The 24770-nt window shown below is 47.1% G+C and overlaps 1 protein-coding gene across 5 annotated transcripts in view; it reads right to left on the reverse strand.

The window, feature by feature from the left end:
* The window catches only part of LOC133359978 (butyrophilin-like protein 2), a 155288-nt gene extending 140676 nt beyond the window's left edge, over window positions 1-14612 (reverse strand). For all 5 annotated transcript variants that reach the window (XR_009757201.1, XM_061578547.1, XM_061578548.1 and 2 more), the window contains exons 1-3: window positions 14398-14612; window positions 9389-9439; window positions 5889-6046 (exon numbers count right to left, since the gene is read on the reverse strand). Coding sequence is in view for 4 of the 5 variants with exons in the window: in XM_061578547.1 (XP_061434531.1) it covers window positions 5889-6046; window positions 9389-9439; window positions 14398-14419 (231 nt within the window). In the remaining variant the exon portion in view is untranslated. The remainder of the gene's footprint in view (window positions 1-5888; window positions 6047-9388; window positions 9440-14397) is intronic.
* Between the last annotated feature and the right edge of the window lie 10158 nt (window positions 14613-24770).

A 24770-nucleotide genomic window follows, 5' to 3' on the forward strand; every position in this document is an offset into this window, starting at 1 on the left:
CCGGGGGGGGGGAGTCGTCTATGACGTCTCCGGGCCAAACCCCATTTGGCGGAGCCAGGAGACTGAATCCTTACCCTCGGAGCTCCTCCAGAAATAACAAAAAACCAATGCCACGTGGAATGTTTGAATGCTCACTGCGGAGTAGAGGCTGCCACTCCTCTGTTGGGAGCTGGACCGGTATCGCCTGGATCTCTGTGATATTCAGGAGGTCCGGTGGACTGGCTCTGGCTCCTGCCACCATGAGGGATGGACAGTCCTCTTCTTGGGCAGGAGACTGCCAAACAACAGGGAGTGGCTCTTCTTCTGAACAAAATAATTAAGGGGGCATGGGAGCATGGCGGTGAGGTGTGGGAAGCTGTAAGCCCCAGGCTACTTTGGGCTCGCCTTCCGATCAACCAGAGGTGAGGAGTGGTGGTCGTGGTTGCTTATGCCCCCACTGAAGATAAATATCTGTGGAGGGATGCAGGCAAGGCCGATGAGTCAGATGCCTTCTATGACCTCCTGTCTCGGGTACTAGCCAAAGCGGCCCCACAGGATAGAGTCATCTTGTTGGGTGACTTCAATGCCCGAGTTGGTCATGATGCTAGCACCTGGTCTGGAGTGATTGGAAGGTATGGGCCAGATCAGCTCAATAACAACGGTAGGAGGCTGATAGATTTTTGTAAGCCCATGGGCTTGTAATTACCAACACGGCATCGGCGCATCCACACAACATCATGGATGCATGCCGGATCCAAGCAAAAACATCTGCTGGACTACATAATGATGGAACAGTGGATGCCGGCCCATGTCCTTGACACCAGGACCTACCGTGGAGCTGATCTGCCCACTGACCCATCGACTTGCCATCTGTAAGATGCGCCAGCCATTCTTCCACTCCGGTGGTGAGTGTACACCCAGGACCCCATTCAAACCCAAAGTAGCATGGTCTCAACAAGCTGATGAAAGTTAGAAGTGAGAATTTGCGGCTGGGGTTGTCATCGTCCTCCACTCCTCCTGATGTCGAGGGGAAATGGGCGAGATTTAGGATTGTGGCTAATGCAGCTGCAATGGCTGCTTTGGCTACATGGTCTAGACTTCCCCGGAGACCCTGTGTGACAGAGGAGGTGTTCAGGCTGGCTGATAAAAAGCGACAGGCCCACTCTCATCGGCGACAGCATCCCACATCGGAGAATGAGGAGGCTTACCCGCAGCCTTCGCTCAGAGGTTTAGAGAGCCGTGAGGTGCTGCAAGGATGGGTGGTGATCACGGGTTGATGAGGAGATGGAGTCTGCCTCAATGGCCCATGATAACAAATCGCTCTTTAACTCCATCAAAAGAGTAACACTTCCTACCATCATTAGGGGAAAAACGGTGATCTAATCTCCGACCCCCAGGAACAGGTTAGCAGATTTGCTGAGCATTTCTGTGAGGTCCTGGGGAGGGGGAAATCCCTCAGCCTGGAAAACAACATGGCACAAAGTGGGGATGACCCTGCTGAGGCTGCGGTGCCTCAAATATTGGAAGAAGAAGTCACCTCCTGTAAGTGGCTGACTGAGGTGCCATCTGTTGAGGAAATACTGACGGCATTCCGGAGTCTGAGACCAGGAAAGGCACCGGGCAGAGATGCTCTCCCAAGCGAAATGCTGAGGGAGGGTGGCGTTTGTGCACAGACTGCCCTACATGACATCATAACAACAGTCTGGATGACTGGACGGGTTCCGCAGGATTGGAAGGATGTCATGGTGGTCCACCCCCTTTAAGAAGGGGGACCACACTGACTAACAACTACAGGGGCATCTCACTCCTCGGTGTGCCGTGAAAGGTGCTGGCAAGGATTATTCAACATCGCCTTGCTAGGCACGCTGAGGAGAGGATTGCAGAGCCCCAATGCGGTTTCAGGAATGGGCAGTCCTGCACAGATGCCATATTTTCTGTCTCTCTGCTACAGCAGAGGTGTAGGGATTTCCAACAAGACTTACATCTCTGCTTTATTGACCTGGTCAAGGCCTATGATACCATCAGTAGGCCTGGGCTCTGGGTTGTTCTTCGTGCTTTGGAAGTCCCTGACTCTCTGCTCACGATCATTAAGGACCATCATGATGGTGAGCGGGCCCGGGTAAAACTACGTGGCCAGGAGTCGGAGCCAATCCTTGTACACCTTGGGGTGCGACAGGGATGTCCTCTAGCTCCCACATTATTTAACATCTATTTTGACCACGTAGTTTGTGAAGCCTTCAATAGCTGTACTGGAGGAATTTCCATCTGGTACAGATACAATGGGAGGCTGATCGATGCCCAGGTACGGTCAAGGGATGGCTCCCTATTTCTCAACCATGTTATGCATGCCAATAATCTGGTAATTGCTGCTCACTCAGAGGAGGAGTTGGAGGCACTGCTGCTGAACCTGGAGCTTGCCATTAAGAGGTGGGGCCTTACCATCAGCCCCACCTAAACTAAGCAACTACCTGGGTATTTTGTGCCATCAGACACTCCACCCCCACAACTCTCAATTGATGATGGGGCAGTTGTGGAGAGAGTGGAGAGTTTTCCATACCTGGACAGTGTGCTCATGACCGGCTCCGGTTTGACAGCAGAGGTCTTAGTCCGAATCAGTCGAGCGGCATTATATTTTCATCTGTTGCGTAACGCTGCTGTGTGGAAGCTATCTGCTCTGTCGCTCTGCATGAAGCTTCAGGTCTTCTCGGCCACACTCATTCTCTTCCTTCTCTGGTGGAACATCTGCGCCGGTTAGAAACATTTAAGGTGGCCTGCCTATGATCCATCCTGGGTTTAACCAGGCTGAATTGTGTGAGTAGCTCACATATCCTTGAAAGATCTGGACAAAGTCCCATCCGGCAGGTAAGGCTGCATTGGCTGGATCATTTAGCCCGCATGCCCAGCCACGGCATGCCTAAACAGCTTTTGTTCGGCCGGATCGAGGGGGCTAAATGGGTGCGGCATGGGCGCGAGAAGAGATGGACTAATGTGGTACAGGAAGATGTGGAGCTGAGTGGACTTTCCGATGATTGGTACCAGCGGTGTCAAGATTGGCCTCTGTGGAGGAGGCTCGTGAAGGACGCTACTGTGCAGTTGGAGGCATTCGCCCTCCAACAACAACAGAGGGCAGAGGAGTGACACTCACAACAACGAGCGGAGCGCCAGGTGTCTAAAGCGCAGCAAGTTGACACAGTAGGGGGCACAGGTGGTGCATCAGCCAGTCATCTCAGTCAGTCGACCCTTGGAATCTGGGTGTGCCCCGTGAGCTCGTGCCAGTGGGCGTTCGATCCTTCACGTGGCCTCAACATGCACATCGCCTGGCACAAGCGTCATGGTGATGTCACCGCCACTTAGTGGAGAATGGCATTTGTTGTTGTTACGACCTGCATTAGAATCAACACACTTGTGCCTGCTGCTATACATTTCCACAAATAGTGATAATCTACTTCTTTGAGCTATTGTGATGGCCAGGTCGCTTCTGAAAAATAGCTACATAGCTCAGTGGGCCTTACTTGGTAAAATAACAAAAGTATAAAAGATACAGTATACAGTGAGGGAAAAGTATTTGACCCCCTGCTGATTTTGTACGTTTGCCCACTGACGAAGAAATGATCAGTCTATAATTTCAATGGTAGGTTTATTTGAACAGTCAGAGACAGAATAACAACAAAAAAATCCAGAAAAACGGATGTCAAAAATGTTATGAATTGATTTGCATTTTAATGAGGGGAATAAGTATTTGACCCCTCTGCAAAACATGACTTAGAACTTGGTGGCAAAACCCTTGTTGGCAATCACAGAGGTCAGGCATTTCTTGTAGTTGGCCACCAGGTTTGCACACAACTCAGGAGGGATTTTGTCCCACTCCTCTTTGCAGATCTTCTCCAAGTCATTAAGGTTTCGAGGCTGACGTTTGGCAACTCAAACCTTCAGCTCCCTCCACAGATTTTCTATGGGATTAAGGTCTGGAGACTGGCTAGGCCACTCCAGGACCTTAATGTGCTTCTTCTTGAGCCACCCCTTTGTTGCCTTGGCCGTGTGTTTTGGGTCATTGTCATGCTGGGATACCCATCCACGACCCATTTTCAATGCCCTGGCTGAGGGAAGGAGGTTCTCACCCAAGATTTGACGGTAAATGGCCCCATCCATCGTCCCTTTGATGCGAGGAAGTTGTCCTGTCCCCTTAGCAGAAAACCCCCCTCAAAGCATAATGTTTCCACCTTCATGTTTGACGGTGGGGATGGTGTTCTTGGGGTCATATGCAGCATTCCTCCTCCTCCAAACACGGCGAGTTGAGTTGATGCCAAAGAGCTCCATTTTGGTCTCATCTGACCACAACACTTTCACCCAGTTGTCCTCTGAATCATTCAGATGTTCATTGGCAAACTTCAGACGGGCATGTATATTTGCTTGCTTGAGCAGGGGGGCCTTGCGGGCGCTGCAGGATTTCAGTCCTTCACGGCATACTGTTTTCTTGGTGACTATGGTCCCAGCTGCCTTGATATCATTGACAATATCCTCCCGTGTAGTTCTGGGCTGATTCCTCACCGTTCTCATTATCATTACAACTCCACGAGGTGAGATCTTGCATGGAGCCCCGGGCTGAGGGAGATTGACAGTTATTTTGTGTTTCTTCCATTTGAGAATAATTGCACCAACTGTTGTCACCTTCTCACCAAGCTGCTTGGTGATGATCTTGTAGCCCATTCCAGCCTTGTGTTGGTCTACAATCTTGTCCCTGACATCCTTGGAGAGCTCTTTGGTCTTAGCCATGGTGGAGAGTTTGGAATCTGATTGATTGATTGCTTCTGTGAACAGGTGTCTTTATACAGGTAACAAGCTGAGATTAGGAGCACTCCCTTTAAGAGTGTGCTCCTAATCTCAGCTTGTTACCTGTATAAAAGACACCTGGGAGCCAGAAATCTTTCTGATTGAGAGGGGGTCAAATACTTATTTCCCTCATTAAAATGCAAATCAATTTAAAACATTTTTGACATGCGTTTTTCTGGATTTTGTTGTTATTCTGTCTCTCACTGTTCAAATAAACCTAGCATTAAAATTATAGACTGATAATTTCTTTGTCAGTGGGCAAACTTTTTTCCCTCACTGTATATACTATGTATATTATAAGATAACATAATGTTTTGCTAGTGCCGGATCATTGAGACGGTGACGAGCGAATGCTGTCCAATGGTCGCACTGCAGAGTTTCAAGTTGACATCGTTGCTATGATTTTTTTTTATTAAACCCTGACTTGATGACCCACTCGAGCAGGGAAAGACCCACTCGGAGTGTTTGATAATGCACAGCAAGAGTGGAGCACACGTTTACGGCTGAGCGGACCTAGGGGGCAGTGATGGTGGCCACCTAATTGATGAATTTGTATACGTTATTTATTTTATATTCAGTGACTTTCTTAACTTTTCCTATACTTTGCACTGCTATCATTGTTTAAGTTTAACATGTAGGCTTCACGATCGATATTATCCATAATAAGTTTTTGGGTTAGATTGCATGAAAATAAATGTGTCATTAAACAACTCTGGTTGTTGCCTGATGAGGCTGGTTGTTGTAATTACTGGCGAAATGTAAGAGTACTCGAATTGTAAATGTTGTAGTGGGTTTACTCTCAAACATACTGCTGTGCTGTACTAGTAGCGAATTGGGACATTATATTTACGTGGCAAACCTTACTGATTGGCTGTGTCGGGTGGTGGCGGCTTTAACAACACATTTATATTCACGCGATCTAACCAAAAAACCTCTATTATGGATATCGTTTTTTTGTTTGTTTACTGTCGTTACTTTCTGACTCCCCCGCTGTCCACCGTGCAAACTTTTCCTGGACATTCGTGGAAAATAAAAAATACAGAGCCTTATCATAGCCCATGGGGTTTATCCAAGCTCACCTTCTCTTTGCTGCTATTCAATATTCGTAGCCAGTGAAACTCGAAGTGCTCACTGTTCTGATTGCACGTGTAGTTGCACGGCAGGATGGCGGTCTCCCCAGTGGCAGCGCTCACCCACTGCTGCACCCACACCTCGAAGAGCCCCTCACAGCGGGCGCCTGCAAGAGAAGACACGTTGGCCAAGTGATGGTAAGAGGCATCGTGGTGTCCGGCAAAAACAACCCCCTACCTCCTCGTGGTGCCGGACGGCAATGCTATGGTGGGCAGTGCCATGGGGGGAAGGCCAACTTAAATGGGCCATTCCCCTCATGGCGTCTGTAACCACCACAGCGGCCAAATGGGGGCTCTGGACGGGTGCGAAGGGCTGGTAACCCCTCCACCTTCAATTAATTACCACAAAACCACGACTGAAAAATGTAATTAATAAGCTTGTGCCAGAGGCCCTGGGGGTAGAGGCGCCTATGACGTCTCCTGGCCAAACCCCATTTGGCGGAGCCAGGAGACAGAATCCTTACTCTCGGGGCTCCTCCAGAAACAACAAAAACCACTGCGGGTGGCCACGTGGAATGTTCGAACGCTCACTGCGGAGAAGAGGCTGCCACTCCTCTGTCGGGAGCTGGACCCGTACTGCCTGGATCTCTGTGGTATTCAGGTGGTCCGGTAGACTGGCTCTAGCTCCTGCCGCCATGAGGAGTGGATAGTTTGTCTACCCTTGGCAGGAGACTGCCAAACAACAGGGAGTAGCTCTTCTTCTGAACAAAAGAATGAAGGGGGCGTGGGAGCATGACGGTGAGGTGTGAGAAGCTGTAAGCCCCAGGCTACTATGGGCTCGCCTTCCCAAAACCAGAGGCGAGGAGTGGTGGTCGTGGTTACTTATGCCTCCACTGAAGATAAACATCTGTGGAGGGATGCAGGCAAGGCCGATGAGTCAGATGCCTTCTATGTTCTCCTGTCACAGGTGCTAGCTAAAGTGGCCCCTCAGGATAGAGTCATCTTGTAGGGTGACTTCAATGCCTGAGTTGGTCATGATGCTAGCACCTGGTCAGAAGTGATTGGAAGGCATGGGCCAGATCAGCTCAATAACAACGGTAGGAGGGGCTGCTAGATTTTTGTAAGCCCATATGCTTGTACTTACCAACACGGCAATGCCGCATCCACACAACATCATGGATGCATGCCGGATCCAAGCAAGAACATCTGCTGGACTACATAGTGACGAAACAGCGGATGCAGGCCCATGTCCTTGACACCAGGACCTACCGTGGAGCTGATCTGCCCACTGACCATCGACTTGTCATCTGTAAGATGTGCCTGCCATTCTTCCACTCAGGTGGTGAGTGTACACCCAGGACCCCATTCAAACCCATAGTGGCATGGTCTCAGCAAGCTGATGAAAGTTGCGAGAATATCAGCATCACTTGCGGCTGGGGTTGGCATCGTCCCCGACTCCTCCTGATGTCTTGAGGAAATGGGTAAGGTTTAGGACTGTGGCTCATACAGCTGCAATGGCTGCTTTGGGTACACGGTCCAGACCTCCCCAGAGACCCTGGCTGACAGAGGAAGTGTTCAGGCTGGCTGAGAAAAAGGGACAGGCCCATTCTCATCGGCTACAGCATCCCACGTCGGAGAATGAGGAGGCTTACCGCAGCCTTCGCTCGGAGGTTCAGAGAGCAGTGAGGCACTGCAAAGATGGCTGGTGGTCGCGGGTATCTGAGGAGATGGCGATCCAAAATCACTTTAATTCTATCAATAAAATAACCTGCAACGCCACACCTATTATGATAAATAGGGGAAAGAATGGTGATCCAATCTCCGACCCCCAGGAACAGGTTCGCAGATTTGCTGCGCATTTCTGTGAGGTCCTGGGGGAGGGGAAATCCCTCAGCTTGGAAAACAACGTGGCACAAAGTGGGGATGACACCCTGCCGAGGCTGTGGTGTCTCAAATATTGGAAGAAAAAGTCACCCCCTATGAGTGGCTGGCTGAGATGCCATCTGTTGAGCACACCCGAGACAGCTTTCAGTTGGACCAGATGACGCCAAAAGGCGCACAACTCAAAGAAAATGCACCATCAGAGTATAAGAGATGGTGCATTGTCTTTGAGTTGTGCGCCTTTTGGCATCATTTGGTCCAACCCATGTGAGACTAGGCTCTAAGGAAAGCTGTCTCGGGTGTGGACCAATCAACTTCAAGGACAGTCCATACATTATCAGAGTTATGTTTTTTGTTTGCATTATGACTGCAGGTATTGTGGTCTTTGCAAACATGACTCCTCGTAAAAAAGGTGTAAGTTTTGTTGCCAGATAAAGGGTAAAAAAACAATTATCACATTTTTTTACTGGCAAATGAGGTACCAATGGTGTAAATGCTTACCCCGAGCTCTCATACTCTGATGGTGCATTGTCTTTGAGTTGTGCGCCTTTTGGCGTCATCTGGTCCAACCCATGTGAGACTAGGCTCTAAGGAAAGCTGTCTCGGGTGTGGACCAATCAACTTCAAGGACAGTGCATACATTATCAGAGTTGTGTTTTTTGTTTGAATTATGACTGCAGGTATTGTGGTCTATGCAAACATGACTCCTCGTAAAAAAGGTGTCAGTTTTGTTGCCAGATAAAGGGTAAAAAAATAATGATCATGTTATTTACATATCAGCCACGGAGACATAGCAAGGTATAAATCACGTTGTTAAGTTTGATTTTATTTAGTGCAAGTGTAGGGCAGATAAGAGGCACATCCGATTCGCACGGTTGGCTACGTACAGTGCGAAAGCAGATCAACACACACATAGATATATTACCGAGCCCACTCTTATCAAATATCAGAGGGAGGTGCCAAGCAAGAGGAATCGATGTACTCATGCAATTTGTACTCGTATATATTATTTAGTTGTATTTAATGATCTTCTTAGCTTTCCTATACTATGCACTCAATGTTTGTGTATTGTTTGTTGTAACTTTCTGACCCTATGCCCCTACTGGACATCTATGAAAAAGACCTTCATAGCTCATCCGATTCTTCCAGGATGAATAAAGATTTGGATTTTCATTCTGCCTGGGTGGCCTCCGTCTAGACTGGAAACTAGAATGCTTTGATACAAGGCGTGGTGATGTGGTCAACATGCATTTGGCTGCGATACATTTCCATGTAACGATAAGCCACTTCATTCAGCTATTATTTGTGATAGCCAGGCCGCTTTTGAAAGATAATTTTATATATATATCTCAGTGAGCCTAACCTGGTGAAATAAAAGTAGCTTTTATATTTCAAAAAAAGTGTTGACGTGATGAACAGATGTATAGGCAAATTAATTACTGCTGCTTATGAATAATTCACACATTCTCGAACAGATCTGTTTGGTAAGATTGAGATGAGACGGAAAAAGAAATTGAACTAAGAAAATGTAATCTAGCTGACAGCTCGGGCCCAGTAAACAATGCAACGTTGGGTCAACGTCCGGCGAAAGGGACCAACATTGCATTTGGTGTGACGCAAGCACTTACACACGAGAAAGTAGAGGTAGATCAGAGTTTGGCATCTCCTGACAGAAGCTTCTGTAACACAATAAAATGGCATTGATTGATTACATACCGGTTTACAGACTCAGAATATTTATTTCGACTCCAGCAGGTGGAATCCGATGAGCTATAAAGCTATTTTTCACACAGGTGTCCAGTAGGTCAGAAAGTTACAACGATGAATACAATACAAAAACGCCGATATGAGTGCAAAGTATAGGGAAGGTAAGCAAGTCACTAAATATAATAAAAATATATGAGTACAAATTGCATAAGTACATCAATTCCTGCCGCTGTTTTAACACCAAATGGAATATTGAGCAAGTCAGCAAAACAACAACAGCAACAGTCCCAGACCACACAAAGACAACAACACAGTCCCTCAATAGTGGCACTTTAAGACTGAATTATCGATACAAGGGGTAAGGATCAAAGTTTATAAATCACATTTGCAAATGTCGTTGTGTCCAGCACTAATCTCCCTTTTCAGAATATTTTTTATAAGGAAGCTTTACGATACTAAGGTAGGAAACAAGGCTGTCCAAAACGATGGTGCTGCAATATGAACAGCAATAACCCGGTTAACGTGGGGGATGTGTTCCTGAAAGGTGCGAGGACGAACATCGAAACAACGTCAATCGCTGCCATTTAAATACAGAGAACGGAGGGTACGCTGTTAATGTGCGCATCTTCATGTTTGGATTTCTATGAGTCTCTATGCGTCTTTATGGGTCTCTATGGGTCTCTATGGGGTTCTATGGGGTTCTATGCGCTCGTAATTTCCACACGATAGCCACTTCATTGAGCTATCATTTCGTGTGCTCAAGGTCACTTATGAAAAGGAGCTACATAGCTCAGTGGGCTGCATGGCACCACCACCCAATGACGTTTGACTGCGCAAAACAAGACAAAAACTCCCCCTTTGTCACCTGCAAGCTGTTCCCACCGATATTGATTACACCGACAAATATCCTTCCCATGTAGTCTTGAACAGGCTGTTGGGGAAAGTACCAATTGAATTGCTTAAACGGTCTGCGAATATACGATCGCAAATATACAGTCTAATCTCCACCACAACGGGTGAGTGCTGAACTAGTCACCAATTGGCATGTTTTGTTTACGTGACAAACCTTACTCATTGACTGTGACAGGTGGTCGCTTTAACGACACATTTATACTTAAGCGATCTAACCCAAAAAAAACTCTTATGGATATTTGTCGCGAAAGCCTACTCCGTGTAAACTAAATAGGCACAGCATATTACACACAGACACGTACAATATTAATTTATTATTTGAAATGAACGCGATGCTGAAAAAGGCACGACATCATGTGCATTTATTCAATGTTCCGGCTGCTCAGTTTTAATGCAGTTAAAGAGATATCCATCCACCCATCCCTCCATAGCTCTTTCCGGTAAATAATCAGCGAGCGTGCTCCTGGCCTCTTGCCCGGACGTGCAGTGAGCATCAAAGACAAAGATCCCCCGTGTAGTCTTAACAGATTGTTGGGGAAAGTGGTGTTAGTATGCAGCAGCACCACCTTTGAAGGCCAGCACAGCACACGAGGGGGTGGGTGGCTATGTTGTATATGTAGTGGGTTTAACGCGCGCAGGGGTTTGCAAACAGTGCGCACGCGTGTGTGAGCTGGGGATAGTGATGTCACGTTAGGGCGAACAGGTGCAGACAAGGAGAGCAACAAGATAGACAACCAATTAAGATGCATAGCGGTGATTGGCTGGCTGCAAATGCAGATACGGGGTAGGCGCCTCGCAGGCGGCTGATGGAGGCAATAAGCGTGGCGGAGACACCTCGTGAGCGACAGCTCAACGAGGGCCACCTGAGGTCTCTTAATGAGTTAGACTGTTAGAGGATATAAGCTGATGTGCGGAGAAACGCACTTGACTCTTTGGGTCTGTGTGTGTTTATGTTGTGTCTCTCTCCGTGTCTGTGTTTTGTCTCTCTCTCAAATTTAGTGCTACCTGATGACGGTTGCTTGTGTTGAAATCGAAACGTCGTACTCTATTATTTAATTTATTTTCTTTCTACGCGACTTCACCGAAAGAACCAAAGAGTAATTCCTGCAGTCACGAAAGCTTCAAATCAAGTTTAAACGCAGTTGAGTTGGTTGGAGTGAAGACGAGAGAATTCAAGAGAAGTCCGGGACCTCGCTCTCCACACCTCGTCCTCTCCAGCGGTGTTGGCTGATCCCCGGCTGGAGGCAAGGGTGAGGTTGGAGGAGTGAGGGTAGACATGCTAGCAGTAGAGAGGCTAACGGAATCCTAAGTGTGAGTGTGTGAAGGCTAACAGTAGAGAGGCTAGCGGAATCCTAAGTGTGAGTGTGATGTGGCTAGCAGTAGGGAAGCTAGCAGAGTGTATAGTAATAGGCTATCAGTGGAGAGGCTAGCTAGCAAAGTGAGAGTGAGCGGAGCGTAGCAGGCGAGCAGCGCAAGCGGAAGAGTTGCTACGGAGATACGTGGCGTTGAACGCGAGGAGTTCTGTTCGAATAAAGTGACACAGGAGAAAAAGAAGTTGCCCGTGTGAAATAAAAACACTACATCTCTATCTTTTTTCTAAAAGGGAAATTTGTGAATATGCGTGTCTGTTCAAAATGATTAGCGTACTTCCCGACATGCAACAAACTTGAAAATTTGCCATGTGAGTACTTTCCAGACTGTACACCATGCAAAAATTATGAAAATACATGTTTGCATATACCCGTGTGCGAAAGCGTAACAGCGGAGTGTACCTGCTGATCGCGGCTAAAGTGAAATGCAAATGTGTTGCAGGTCTAAGGCTTTCTTATCGTAGCATTGGTTTATTATTTGAGTCGTTAACTGCCGTAACAACCCTAAAGTTGAGTGTCTGCAGCAAGCGCGTATGTGTGTGCCTATGGACGCGCGCGTATGTGTGTGCCTATGGACTTGCGCGTTTGTGTGTGGGGGGAGCGGTAGTGTAGTGGTTAGCGCGCTGCGCTACGAACCCGACGACCCGAGTTCGATTCCCGCTCACGGCCACCACCGGTGACGATTATTAGAACTGGTCGAGGGCCTCCCCCAGGTCGACTCAGCCTCAAACGAGTAACTGGTGTGGTGTGTGAACATCGCCACTGGGGAGAAAAAGACGGCCAGGCATGGTAAATCCAAGTCCCGGGCGAAGCTGGGTAGTAAAGCTAGTATATTATCTCATTTTCACATTTGTTAATTATTTTAGTATTTTATTTTATTTTTACATTTTTTTAAATTCACAATATCTGCAACATTCAGCACCACGCCCGACCACATTTGTATCCCTAATGACGATGTTTGCGCACTGAAACCAAGGTACTCATTTTAGGCTGAGTCGACCTAGGGCAGGAGGCCCAAGACCGTGCGGATAATCGTCACTGATGTTGGTGGCTGTGAGCGGGAATCAGACTCGGTTCGCTGGGTTCATACTGTGCCACCGCCTCGGTCCCTCCGTCCCATACAATGGATGGCATTGTCCACAAGGATCTAATTACAGTATAGACAATACAGTTACAAGAGTAACAAAACCCCTATGTAGAGACGCGGCTGCAAAAGCTGCCAATCAACAAAGGCCTATTGAAGTAAATACACTGACAGATTACAGCACACAGACATGAGTGTTGAATTGAGCCGAGTTGTTGAGGTCAAATTTCGATTTAAAGCTTTCGTAACTGCAGGGATTCTTCTTGGTTCTTTCGGTAAAGTCACGTAGAAGGGAAATAATAAAATAATAAAAATAAACATAATAAAATAAATGTATCACGACGTTTCGGTCATAACACAAGCAGCCATTCTCAGGTGAAGACAGCTGTCTGAAAGACAGCGCTCCAATGAACACTGCTATGCTTCTAGATTTGAAGCTTTCGTGACTGCAAGGATTCACACTCTTAGGTTTTTACGGTAAAGTCAAGTCGGTAAAAATAAATAATAAAAATAATATAAATAATAATAAAAATAAATTCTAATTTTACCCCGGGGTACGCCGTAAGGCTCAATTGCACGACTGGATTGTCTTTAGTGCATCTCTATAATGCTATCTGCCTCTATCAGTGGAAAAGTGGAGTCACGGGCACGACCTCCTGGCTCTGACATTCCTGCATAAGGCCATCAACAGCAGCTGGCCGATGCTGCACTGCATCGCCTGCTAGGATGGGAAATTAAAGACAGCCAGTGCTGTGCGATTAGGGCCATGCAACCCAAGCTATGGACCGCACAGTAAAATCATATAGACACAGATTACTTAGAGACTTATAGACACAAAGAGACACGGAGTCTCATGGATACAGGGAGACACAGATACATAGAGACTCAAAGACATAGGGAGACAGGTAGACACGGGGAGACAGATACTCATAACGACACAGATACACTGAGACTCATAGACATAGGGAGATATAGATAAAAAAAAAACTCATCGAGACACAGAGACTCATCGACAAAGAGACACGGCACACGAAGGGTGGATGGCCAGCACCGTGCCCGGGCCCCTTTGTCTCCATAGTGGCGATGTTTACACACCACATCAGGTACTAGTTTTGAGTCGACCTAGATGAGACCCAGGAACCGGTTCAGATAATTGTCACCAGTGTTGGTGGGTGCGAGCAGGAATCGAACTCGGCTCCTGCGTCGTTCACAATCTCCATTGTCCCTCACTATGCCCCCCCACCTCCCTGTGCTCAGACAGGTTTCCGCTCATTTTCCCTACTGGCTACCCTCCTTTGGAATAAACTCCCACTCCGCATAAAACAAGCAGCTTCACGAACCATGTGTTGTTCCCCCCTTGAGATTGGTCTATTTTCAATATCGTACCCTCTCCTACTTCCCTCCCTTTTATCACCAATCCTTGTCATCCCTTCCCATCCCCCTTTTCCATAAGCCAATACTAATGTAAAGTGATTTGACAAAATCGCTACATACAATCCTGGATAAGATAATGCAGCCGTGCTACCGCTGCCCGGGTGTAGGCTACACACACACAGACACGCACCTGCTGCTGTTGGTGTCTTCATGTCGATGCCTCACGGTAAACTGCGCTACGTCCCATTGTTTCGCAACTCTCTCCCGCCTCCCAGCCCGCGCTCATAATGGGCGTGTCTTAGACCCTTTGAAAGGATTTTAAATAAATACATTTGATCATCAATTATCCGGCACGCGATTATATCCGTAAAAAAAACACTAAATGACTGCACTATATACATCACCCCATGCAGTCTTCGAGATTGGAGTGGTTATTATGCTACAACAAAAACAGTAACTTTTTATTTTTAAAAAATTGTCTATTTGTATGTTTATTTTTGCCAATGTCATAAGGTAAAAAAACATGTAAACGCAAAAAAACATATACACAATGCCTAAAAACATGTTACGCAAGAATTTTCAAAATTTAATATTTTAAATAATAATGATGATTAGTGATTTTCCGGCGTTTTTTTTAAATCAGGCACCCCCTTCCTCCTTAAGCCGCTAGTTGATCATCGATTATAATAGATTATAATCGGACGCGGGTGCGGGGAGGCCGATCACCCGATCAGCAGCAGCCCGGCGGGAAGGAGAGGAGGAGGAAGGGGGAGAGGAGGGGTGGAGCATCAGCCCCGACAGAACAGTGTCTCGCACCTCGCCAGCTCCCCCTGCACTGCTGACACGGCCCCAAAAGCACCTATGGCTGCGCGCTGGTGTGCCGCCTCCTGAGCCGCTGTTGTTACTATGCGGCCACATCCCGTTCGTTCTCTCATCACTTATACTGGTTGGGACCCCCGCCTAATCATCTGTGTCCGGACCATTCGCTGCTCGCCCCCAGTTGGTCCACTCACTGGGGGGTGCATGAGTTTAATGCCGCCGCCTTCACGGCACCCCTGTTTGGGCATTCCCTCTTGAAATGGCCCGGCTGGTTTCCCTGAAAACATACCAGATCACCCTAAGGCACTCAGCGCCCAGTGTACCAGGGGCCCTGGCGGCCCACCAGCGCCCACTCTTGGTCCCGACGTACCTCTATCTCACTGACACGGCGTTGGAGAAGCCGTGCATCATGCTGAATGCCCCCACATCCCGTCTGAGCACCCCTACATCCCATCCAAAGGTCCCTACATCCTGGTGTAGAGTTTCCTGCTCCTGCTGGATGTTAGTCGCCCCCTCCTGAATACAACACACCTAGGCGGGCGTGGTCTCAGTTGCGGCCGCTACCCGAGCCGAGTTCTGCCAAGCCGGGGTTTGTCCTCCTCCGAGTCATCCTCTACCTGAAGGGTCGCAACAGCCCGTCCAAAGTTTGCGCGATGTCTGCACGTGGGCTAGGAAGATATTCTCGCACTAATGCACTCGGTCCATCAGTGCAGTCATGCCAAGTGTATGGGCATGCCCACCTCGTCCTGCCACCACTCAGTGGCCCAGAGGTAGCACAGAAATCGAGCCCGCACGATGCCCCATACTGACCTCACGTCGTAGTCTGGGTGCGCCAGCTTCGCCAAGTCCAGGAGGTCCTCTGCAAAAGTGCGGATGTCCTCACCATGGTTGCGGATCCGGCTCTCCAGGCAGGTCTCAGCGACATAGTGCTCCACCGGCTCAAAACCGCTGGTGGAGGGCTTCCCGCAACTGACTGAAATTGTTACTTACCCCATGCAGGAGGACCCGGGCAATATGCAAGGAGACACGTTAAGGGACTATGTACTGAAATTGACGGCAACAACATGTAAACAGGTTAAGTCAAAGATCGCCCACTGACGACCATACAGGAGAAAATTGCATCGACAACAGAAGAGGATGGAAAACCCCACAGCACAGAATTTGAGCTCTATAATGACCTCTTGATAAAATGGGACACAACGAACAAGTGCCGTCGATTGGTTGTGCCAACATCACTGCGGGAGACACTCATTAACATGGTCCACACAGACAGACCTATGGGTTATCAAAACAGTGGAAACCATAGAATGCCACTACTTTTGGCCAGGGATGGTGCAAGACATACACGCATACAAACAATAATTATATTAGTGCAGATACAGGTGGGACAAAATAGGTGGTTTGTTCACCCCTCTCGGATGAAATTCTGCCTCTCTGAGTCAACCAACCTGACATACACACAAAACTCACCACAACCACCAGAAGGCAGCAACGTCCCATCAGGCTCCGATCTGTCTGTACCGCTGCCGTCTGTGCACCCGTCTTTATCCAACCAGACGTTGATCTTTCCAGGAACGACGATAGCGCATGAACCCCAAGATCTGCGGCAACAAAAAAGCAAAACAGATTGACCGTATGGGTGATTCTAGATTTGAAGCTTTCATGACTGCAAGGATTCATATTCTTAGGTTTTTTCGGTAAAGTCACGTAGATAAAACATCAAAATTAATAAAAATAAAATAAAACAAAAATCACGACGTTTCGGAGGCAACACAAGTCTCCGTCATCAGGTGGGACCGTCACAGCCGGATTAGCTGCATCAAGTGAGGCAATGATTCAAGATGTAATCCCTTAAAAAGCAAGTTGAGGGGGAGGAGAGGGGGGGGGGCTCATCAGAATGTGGTAGCCAATGAATGGAACGTATCGGGAGGGAGGGGGGCGGGGCTCAAAGACGGCACGGAGTGCCAACGTACAACGCATCGGGAGGGGGAGGGGGGGGCGGGGCCAAAAGAATGCACGACGGCGTGGACGCGGTTGCTGCTGTACAACGCATCGGGAGGGGGAGGGGGGCGGGGCCAAAATAATGCACGACGGCGTGGACGACGGCGTGGACGCGGTTGCTGCTGTACAACGCATCGGGAGGGGGAGGGGGGGCGGGGCCAAAACATGCACGACGGAGTGGACGCATGCCCACCTCTTTTGGCCCCGCCCCCCCCTCCCCCTCCCGATGCGTTGTACGTTGGCACTCCGTGCCGTCTTTGAGCCCCGCCCCCCTTCCTCCCGATACGTTCCATTCATTGGCTACCACATTCTGATGAGCCCGCCCCCCCTCGTCACAGCCGGATTAGCTGCCTCACTTGATGCAGCTAATCCGGCTGTGACGGTCCCACCTGATGACGGAGACTTGTGTTGCCTCCGAAACGTCGTGATTTTTGTTTTATTTTATTTTTATTAATTTTGATGTTTTACCTACGTGACATTACCGAAAAAACCTAAGAATATGTATGGGTGATTGTTTATTACAGGGCAAATTCACATATGCTCCACACCAAAATACACCAGTTTCCAGAAACCATGAGACAATGGGCTTCCATCACACCTGCTATACACACACAGACACACAAACACGCGATTGTCCACGTCTCATTACACACGCACCTCATCATACAAAAACAATCACACGCACTCAATCCAAACGAACCACGTCTTGGCTCATCTTCTTCACACAACTGTGTTGGTGCACCTCGCCGCCGCCAGGTGTCACCTATATGTTGTAAAGTTAGACAGACGACACCTGTTACCTTAGTGCGTCCCATGCAATCCGCAAAATACATTATTCTGATTGTTGGTACTTAGAATAGACATGAGATGTGTTCCTTCCTAAATTACGTTGTTATCACTGCTCTGCATTACTGTTGTTGTTACAAATCGAAATTCCTTGGACATCAAAGGGTTTAAATTTGGATTTAAAGCTTTCGTGACTGCAGGGATTCATATTCTTGGTTCTTTCGGTAAAGTCACGTTGGCGCAGTCCAGTGCAGTCGGCGTCATCTCCTCTTCGTGAATTGTCTCCACGAGTCGTAACAACCTCCACTTAGTCACCAACCACTCTTTGTTGTTACGCGTTCGTTCTTAAACGACGGTGCATCTTCACATCTCTATTTAAACGGATCCACTGCTGCTATCACCACTTCAGCTTCTCACCTCCTGAGGGCTCCTCTGTAGCTTATTGCAATGGTTCTTAACGTTTACTGCAGTCTTGCGCCTCTTTAGTTCTCAATCTTTAAAAATGTATAATGTTAATAAATGCATAGGTTTGTGTGTCTATGTGTGTGTCTCTGTGTGTCTCTGTGTTGTCTATCTTTGCCTGTGTGTCTGTCTGTGTGTCTCCGTGTCTGTGTTTTGTCTCTCTCTCAAATTTATCAATCTTTGAAAGAACGTAATCAACCAGGTAGGGTGTTGACTGTTGTGTTAGCCGACTCTCTGTGTTGTATTGCATTGTATTTCTGCAGCCAGGCCACCAAGATTATACGGCTTGCCAAAAAGATACATAAAGAAGATACACCTCTTCGTCCCATTGTCTCTACGATCAACTCACCCACATACAAACTGGCTCGTTTTCTGTCTGAAATCCTACTGCCTTTCACTGGTAAACCACCTCTGCGGTACTAAACTCTACTGACCTGGTGTCGACAATCAAGGGGATTTCCCTGTCCCCAGACGACCTGCTTGTCAGTTTTGATGTGGTTTCCTTATTCACCAAAGTTCCTGTACCTGACACCATCGCAATCATTGAAGACTTGGTTCATCAAGGACTGAATGCTGGGGTACCCCCCCCTGGTGAGACACTGCTTAACCAATACATACTTCACCTGGAATGGAACTTTCTACAAGCAAACTGAGGGCACCCCAATGGGCTCCCCCCTATCTCCAGTTGTAGCCAACGTCTTCATGGAGAAATTTGAGACTGACGCCATCCAGACTGCCACTCTACGCCCGACCTTATGGAAGAGGTACCTAGATGACACTTTTGTCATCTGGCCACATCGCCGGCCTGCTCTGGACCAATTTCTCGACCACATCAATTCCATACACCCAGCCATCAGATTCACCATGGAAGTCGAAAAAGATGGCAAGCTACCCTTTTTGGATGTCCTAATTAAAAGGAGACCTGATGGTTCAATGAGCCACTCTGTCTACAGGAAAGCCACCCATACGGATGCTTACCTAAAACCGGATTCCCACCACCATCCATCCCAGAAGAATTCCCTCATCAAGACTCTATACCATAGAGCCCAATGCATTTCCGACCAGGAACACATTGCCAGTGAAGTCAAACACGTACGCCAAGCTCTTAAGGCTAATGGTTACTCCGACTACACAATCCGCAAAGCCATCAATCCAACCATCAAGAAGGATCCTGTTGAGGAGCCTCTCAAGACCAACACCTTACCCTACATTGCTGGGGTCACAAAAAAGATCTCCAAAATCCTGATTAAACACAAGATCCAGGTCCGATTCAACACAGTACATAACATCCGTGATCTGGTCCCGTCTGTAAAAGATGTGGTTCCAGACATACAGTACCCTGGCGTCTACAAACGAAGTTGCCTCTGTGGTAGCAGTTCCATTGGAGAAACCAAACGACATGTCTCGGACGGCATCCGTGAACATGAAGCAGACTTGAAACACGGTAGGACAAACACCTCAGCCGTGGCAGATCACTGTTACAATTCAGTGGGCTCACATGATATTGACTTTTCCAAGACAGAGGTTCTCTGCAAGCCATCTGGCTACCATGAGAGATTCGTTCATGAGGCGATCCACATATACAAACACAGAGACAATTTCAACTGAGAAGATGGATTCCGGCTTAGCAATCATTGGAAGGACGTAATAAACCATTTCGGATCTTAACTGATTGTGTTCACGTTCACGGTGACTTTCAGACCGCGTTCCACTCACTGGCATTGCATTGTCCGCAGGGAATGGATTCTTTGCTCCGCTGCAAGTTTCCTCCCACTACTCTTCCTCTTAGTATCGTTCACACGACGGTCAATGGTACAGTGTATAATAACAAATAGTATAACATTTATATGCTTAATACAATGTACAAAGTAATATATAGTATCGTAATTGTATAGTGAATATACAGCAGTGTGATATACATTAAGGTGGGTAGAATAATACATAGTGTAATATTACAATGTATAAGGTAGATGGAAGCATATATATATATATATTTCTTACGACGTAGAATTGTAATGTATTACTTACTGTTAATAACTCAGATTATTGTAGAGTATTTTTAGTATACTGATGATAATATGTAGTTTATACTTTAGTTGTTTACGTGGTGGTTTTAGTTACTGCAGCTACATACTATTAACACTCCTTCCCTTCATTAATGCTACCCCTATCCCCTCCCTTTGATGCTGCTAATCCTGCATAATGCACGGGCATAAATAATACTATTCACATACCTGCATTTCCCATATCACATACCTGCATTTCCCTTATCCCCCTCCCTTTGATGCTGCTAATCCTGCATAATGCACGGGCATATGCAGTACTAATCACATACCTGCATTTCCCATAAATATGCTAAATTCCTCTTGATATGCATATTCTTTTTTCAAGGCTCCCCCTTTCTTCCCCCCTTCCAACCCAGCTTATATACATGCTCCACGCGCGTGTGCTGTGTTGTATACTAACCCTTCTTCCATAATTGAGATTAATAATATTTGATGATTTTTATATATTATCTTTTTACTTGTTTTTTTTAATGAGTGAAACACACCAAGCGCAGCAAACTGCAAAACACCAGGTGTTGTTAAGTAATGAACCGGAGGAGGGCTAGGATGGCAGAATTTACAACGTTGCTTCAAGGGAAGATAAGGCCTGATGAACGGGCACATGTCACCCGTGCAGGCGGCAGAGACAGTGGGAGTGTCAGCCAGACATAGTTAAGGCAAAAGCCCAATCATCCTGCATGGTTTTAAAGTAACGTCAAAATTCGAAATTCAACAACAGAGTAGGCTAAATTATCGATCCTCGCGCTCGCTCAAATTGGAGACCAGGCTGCGAGCTACATCAATGAACCATTGCCCATTTGCTAATCCAATACTGAATGTTAATATTACTGAAGTCAAAACGAATTCTATGACCTCAGCACATGGGCAAATAATAGGGCAGTGTCGACTCAAAGGCAATGGAAGAAACAGAGGCGCCTTTGTCTAAATCACAACCACAGAAAGCCAGGAATCATCACTGATTGTGTGTTCAGGAATTCCGAGCTAGTTAGAACACGTGCACAGGGGGGGGAGCTGATGTAAACAACCCTGCGCGTCTGGATGTGAGGGGGCCTTGGACCTGGAATCAAGAATAAACACTCCCAGAGCAGAAGGTTGGCAGGGGGAGAGGTGATTTAAAAGAGGGTTGTATATCTCTCAAGGCACAAGACCCAGCTGAACAACACGGCTGCGGGGGTCACCAGAAGTTCGCATTCGCCTAGTTAAGACAAAAAGCTCAATTATTCTGTATTGCTATTAAAGTAACGTTAAAGTCGGAATTTAACAACAGAGTAGGCTAAAGTTATTGATATTCACACCCACTCCAATTAAACCAGGTCACAAGTTACGCCTACTGAACCATCACCATCATTAAGTCAATATGAAATGTTATTTCCATACTTCAATACTTTCTATACAATTCGACCCGAAGCATATGACAATCAGAACCTTCCTAAGTCAAAATTGAATCGCACCCAGACAGGAGCGAATAGTCAATATAAGGTTGAAGAGGGAAGGAAATCAAGAGCACGGCGAACTGCAAACGTAAGCAAAAAGCCGGGAACAACACCAGCCCAGCAACAGCGAGTGGGGCTTCGACAGGCCATAAAGTAGAATAATAACTCCCGGGGTCAGGGGACACAAGAAGAAGTAGGCAGACAAAAACCAGAACTGACTCCAAGGTTCAACCGCCCTCACCTACTCAGGGGTGACGGAAATTAATGAGGCCTTGAATTAACGGCAGGCAACAACAACGGCGAGCAGAGATAGGGTGGGGCAAAGACTGCGGGCTAGGAATGCAACTTCGTGTCAGTAAAGCCCTGACAAACAAGTTAAGTTAAAGACATCACAATACATAATATCGCACATAACATCAATGTTAACGCTATTCACCGTAAACTATATTCCGCTTATATAACCATCCAGGCACCAAGGAATACGAATTCCTAGGATCAAGAAACTTACCCCTTAACCTAAGATATCGGAAATAAATTAATAGTAATAAGTATATGCATGAAAGACAAAAGTAAAACTTATGGAAAAGCCAGGATAACGGGATGAATCACCACCAGGTCGAATATAAATACATAATAAAAAAAAACGATGTTAAACCCAGGGTCGGAGAGAAAGGGAGATCCCGGCCGTCTTTGTATCCCCGCAGCGCGGGATAGGAGTGTGTGTACGCTCGGGGAAACACCTACACTTGGGTCGGGAACCACGATGGGAAACGACAGACCTTAGGTTACATACAGAATCATAACTGTGAAATAGTAAGGGACAAATGTTAACTTAAAACTTTTAACCATTTCTTTGTGCGCCGGGTCGGAGAGAGTGTTGCCCCCCTCCAGGTTGTGCAACACGAACAAAGACGCCTATGAGACGATTTGTAACGTCTGTGTTTTGGGTTCATGAAGAAGGCCAGACAAGAGATAAATTGCACCCAGACAGAGAGACGACTTCGAGACAATTTGTAACATCTGGTTGTTTGCTCGTGGGTTTTATGGAGGGAGTTGACAACGGAATATACCGTCAGTGATGCACACAAGGACATACGGACACACACATGGACACACCTGCCTACACGGACAGATCCTGACACAGCAAAAATCGGAAGCCCCGCCTTGTGGGCGGGATCCAGGGGGATTTTTCAGCATAAAGGAACGGATCCTGAACATTGGAAACCAGTGCGACGGGAGGGTCCACTCAGAAGCTCGACCGGGAGGGTCGACTCAGGAACGAGTGCGACCAGAGCGGGTCCACTCAGGAGTGCGACCAGAGAGTCGACTCAGGAGCGAGGGCGACCAGCGGGTCGACCCAGGAGCGAGCTCGACCGGGAGGGTCGACTCAGGAGCGAGCTGCGACCAGCGGGTCGGCTCGACTCATCTTCAGCTCGTCAATCTCTGCTGCCGCCGGAGATCTCCGCTGCCGCCGGTGGGGAGCGTCGCGACTTGGCGACGATCCAGCGCTGCACGCTACGAGCGAGTTGTGGGCGCCACCTACCGACCGGGTTCCGAACTGCGACAGCGTATCAACAGCCATCCGAGCCAATTCACCACGGTGACAGGAGAGCGCCTGATACGTATGACGCGCACCGCCCCCTCACCACACGACCACCAGGCGTCTGTTTGACATAAAGAATCGACTCCGAACACTGACTATTCAAGACAACTCTTACCACTCAAACACACTCGAACCCATAAGTCATCCGTGGCTGGGAAGGCATCACAACGAGACCGAGTGGTGGCCTCCGTCGTATAAGAGTATTCTTAATTTTTATCTTTAATATTTAGTGGGCTGTACTCTTAATCGCATAAATTCCCAACAGATCCATCAATACGAACTGATTCTTGGCACCTCCTTCCGCCGAGCCACGCTCACGTGGGGAGTGGTGGCCACCGGATCCTTATCAGGTGATCTGGTCCCCAATTAGTAAACTTGGTATAAGATAACGATCTTCGGAAAAGGAGCACCGTCGCAGGCCCTTACTCCGAGCCGTTCTGCTGTCAGATAACCTGCCGATGTATCTGTTGAGATTGGTGCCTTTAAGAATAGTAACTGTTTTGATTGTGTTTTTTTTTTTATCGCCGTATAATCTTTCAAGTATCTTTCAGTCATAATCGCCGCACGTACTCGCATCCTCTACAGAATATTCAACTGTTCCGTGACCCAAGGTGTTAACAACGTGATAAGGGTTGCGTATGATCAATAAGGAGTGCGGTACTGCGTGAACAATATTGAGTATAATCATTTATTAACGTTAAGGTTTTCTTAGCATAGTATTTGCACTGTTTTAACGACTCTCTCTCTCACTAACAACCATCGCGTTATGCGGGATCCATGTGCCGTTGTCAAAGTGAAATCAGACAATCGTTGATGATACTGTATTGATGCCGTATTGACGTTCCGGGATTGAGAGTTCGCATACTATATCATAGTTAAGGTTGAATTAGTAATAAATTGATCAATACAGAAGTGGTTGTGTGATTCTTTCCTGAAATCTATGCATAAGATCTGCTTCTGCGTTGAGATTTGAACTTGGTGACCTTAATAAACACACTAATACATACTCAGTAAATGTTAAAGCGATAACGGGGTGAACCGGGGTCTGGTTATCATAACGACTTGCGTTATCATAATTACACCCACTCGCATAATTAATACGATTACCTATCGAATTGGCATAATTAAAATGTGCGTAATTACATAATTAACATATTTTCGGATAATTACACATTTGGCCAGATTTCATTTAATTATTATTATTTTCACTGAATATTCATAACCCACATATACAACATAATAATTTCACCCACGCACGCATACAACATAACAAATTTTCATAACCAACATATACAACATAATGGGGGCTCGTCTTCCGGGATCTCTCGCAGACAGGTTATGCATGAATTCAGGAACGAATCACTGATGTGTTAATCAAAGTGTTGTGAACTAA

Source organism: Lethenteron reissneri, chromosome 66 (assembly GCF_015708825.2).
Source record: "Lethenteron reissneri isolate LAM-NWPU_2019-01 chromosome 66, ASM1570882v1, whole genome shotgun sequence".
In the NCBI taxonomy this organism is placed as follows: domain Eukaryota; kingdom Metazoa; phylum Chordata; class Hyperoartia; order Petromyzontiformes; family Petromyzontidae; genus Lethenteron; species Lethenteron reissneri.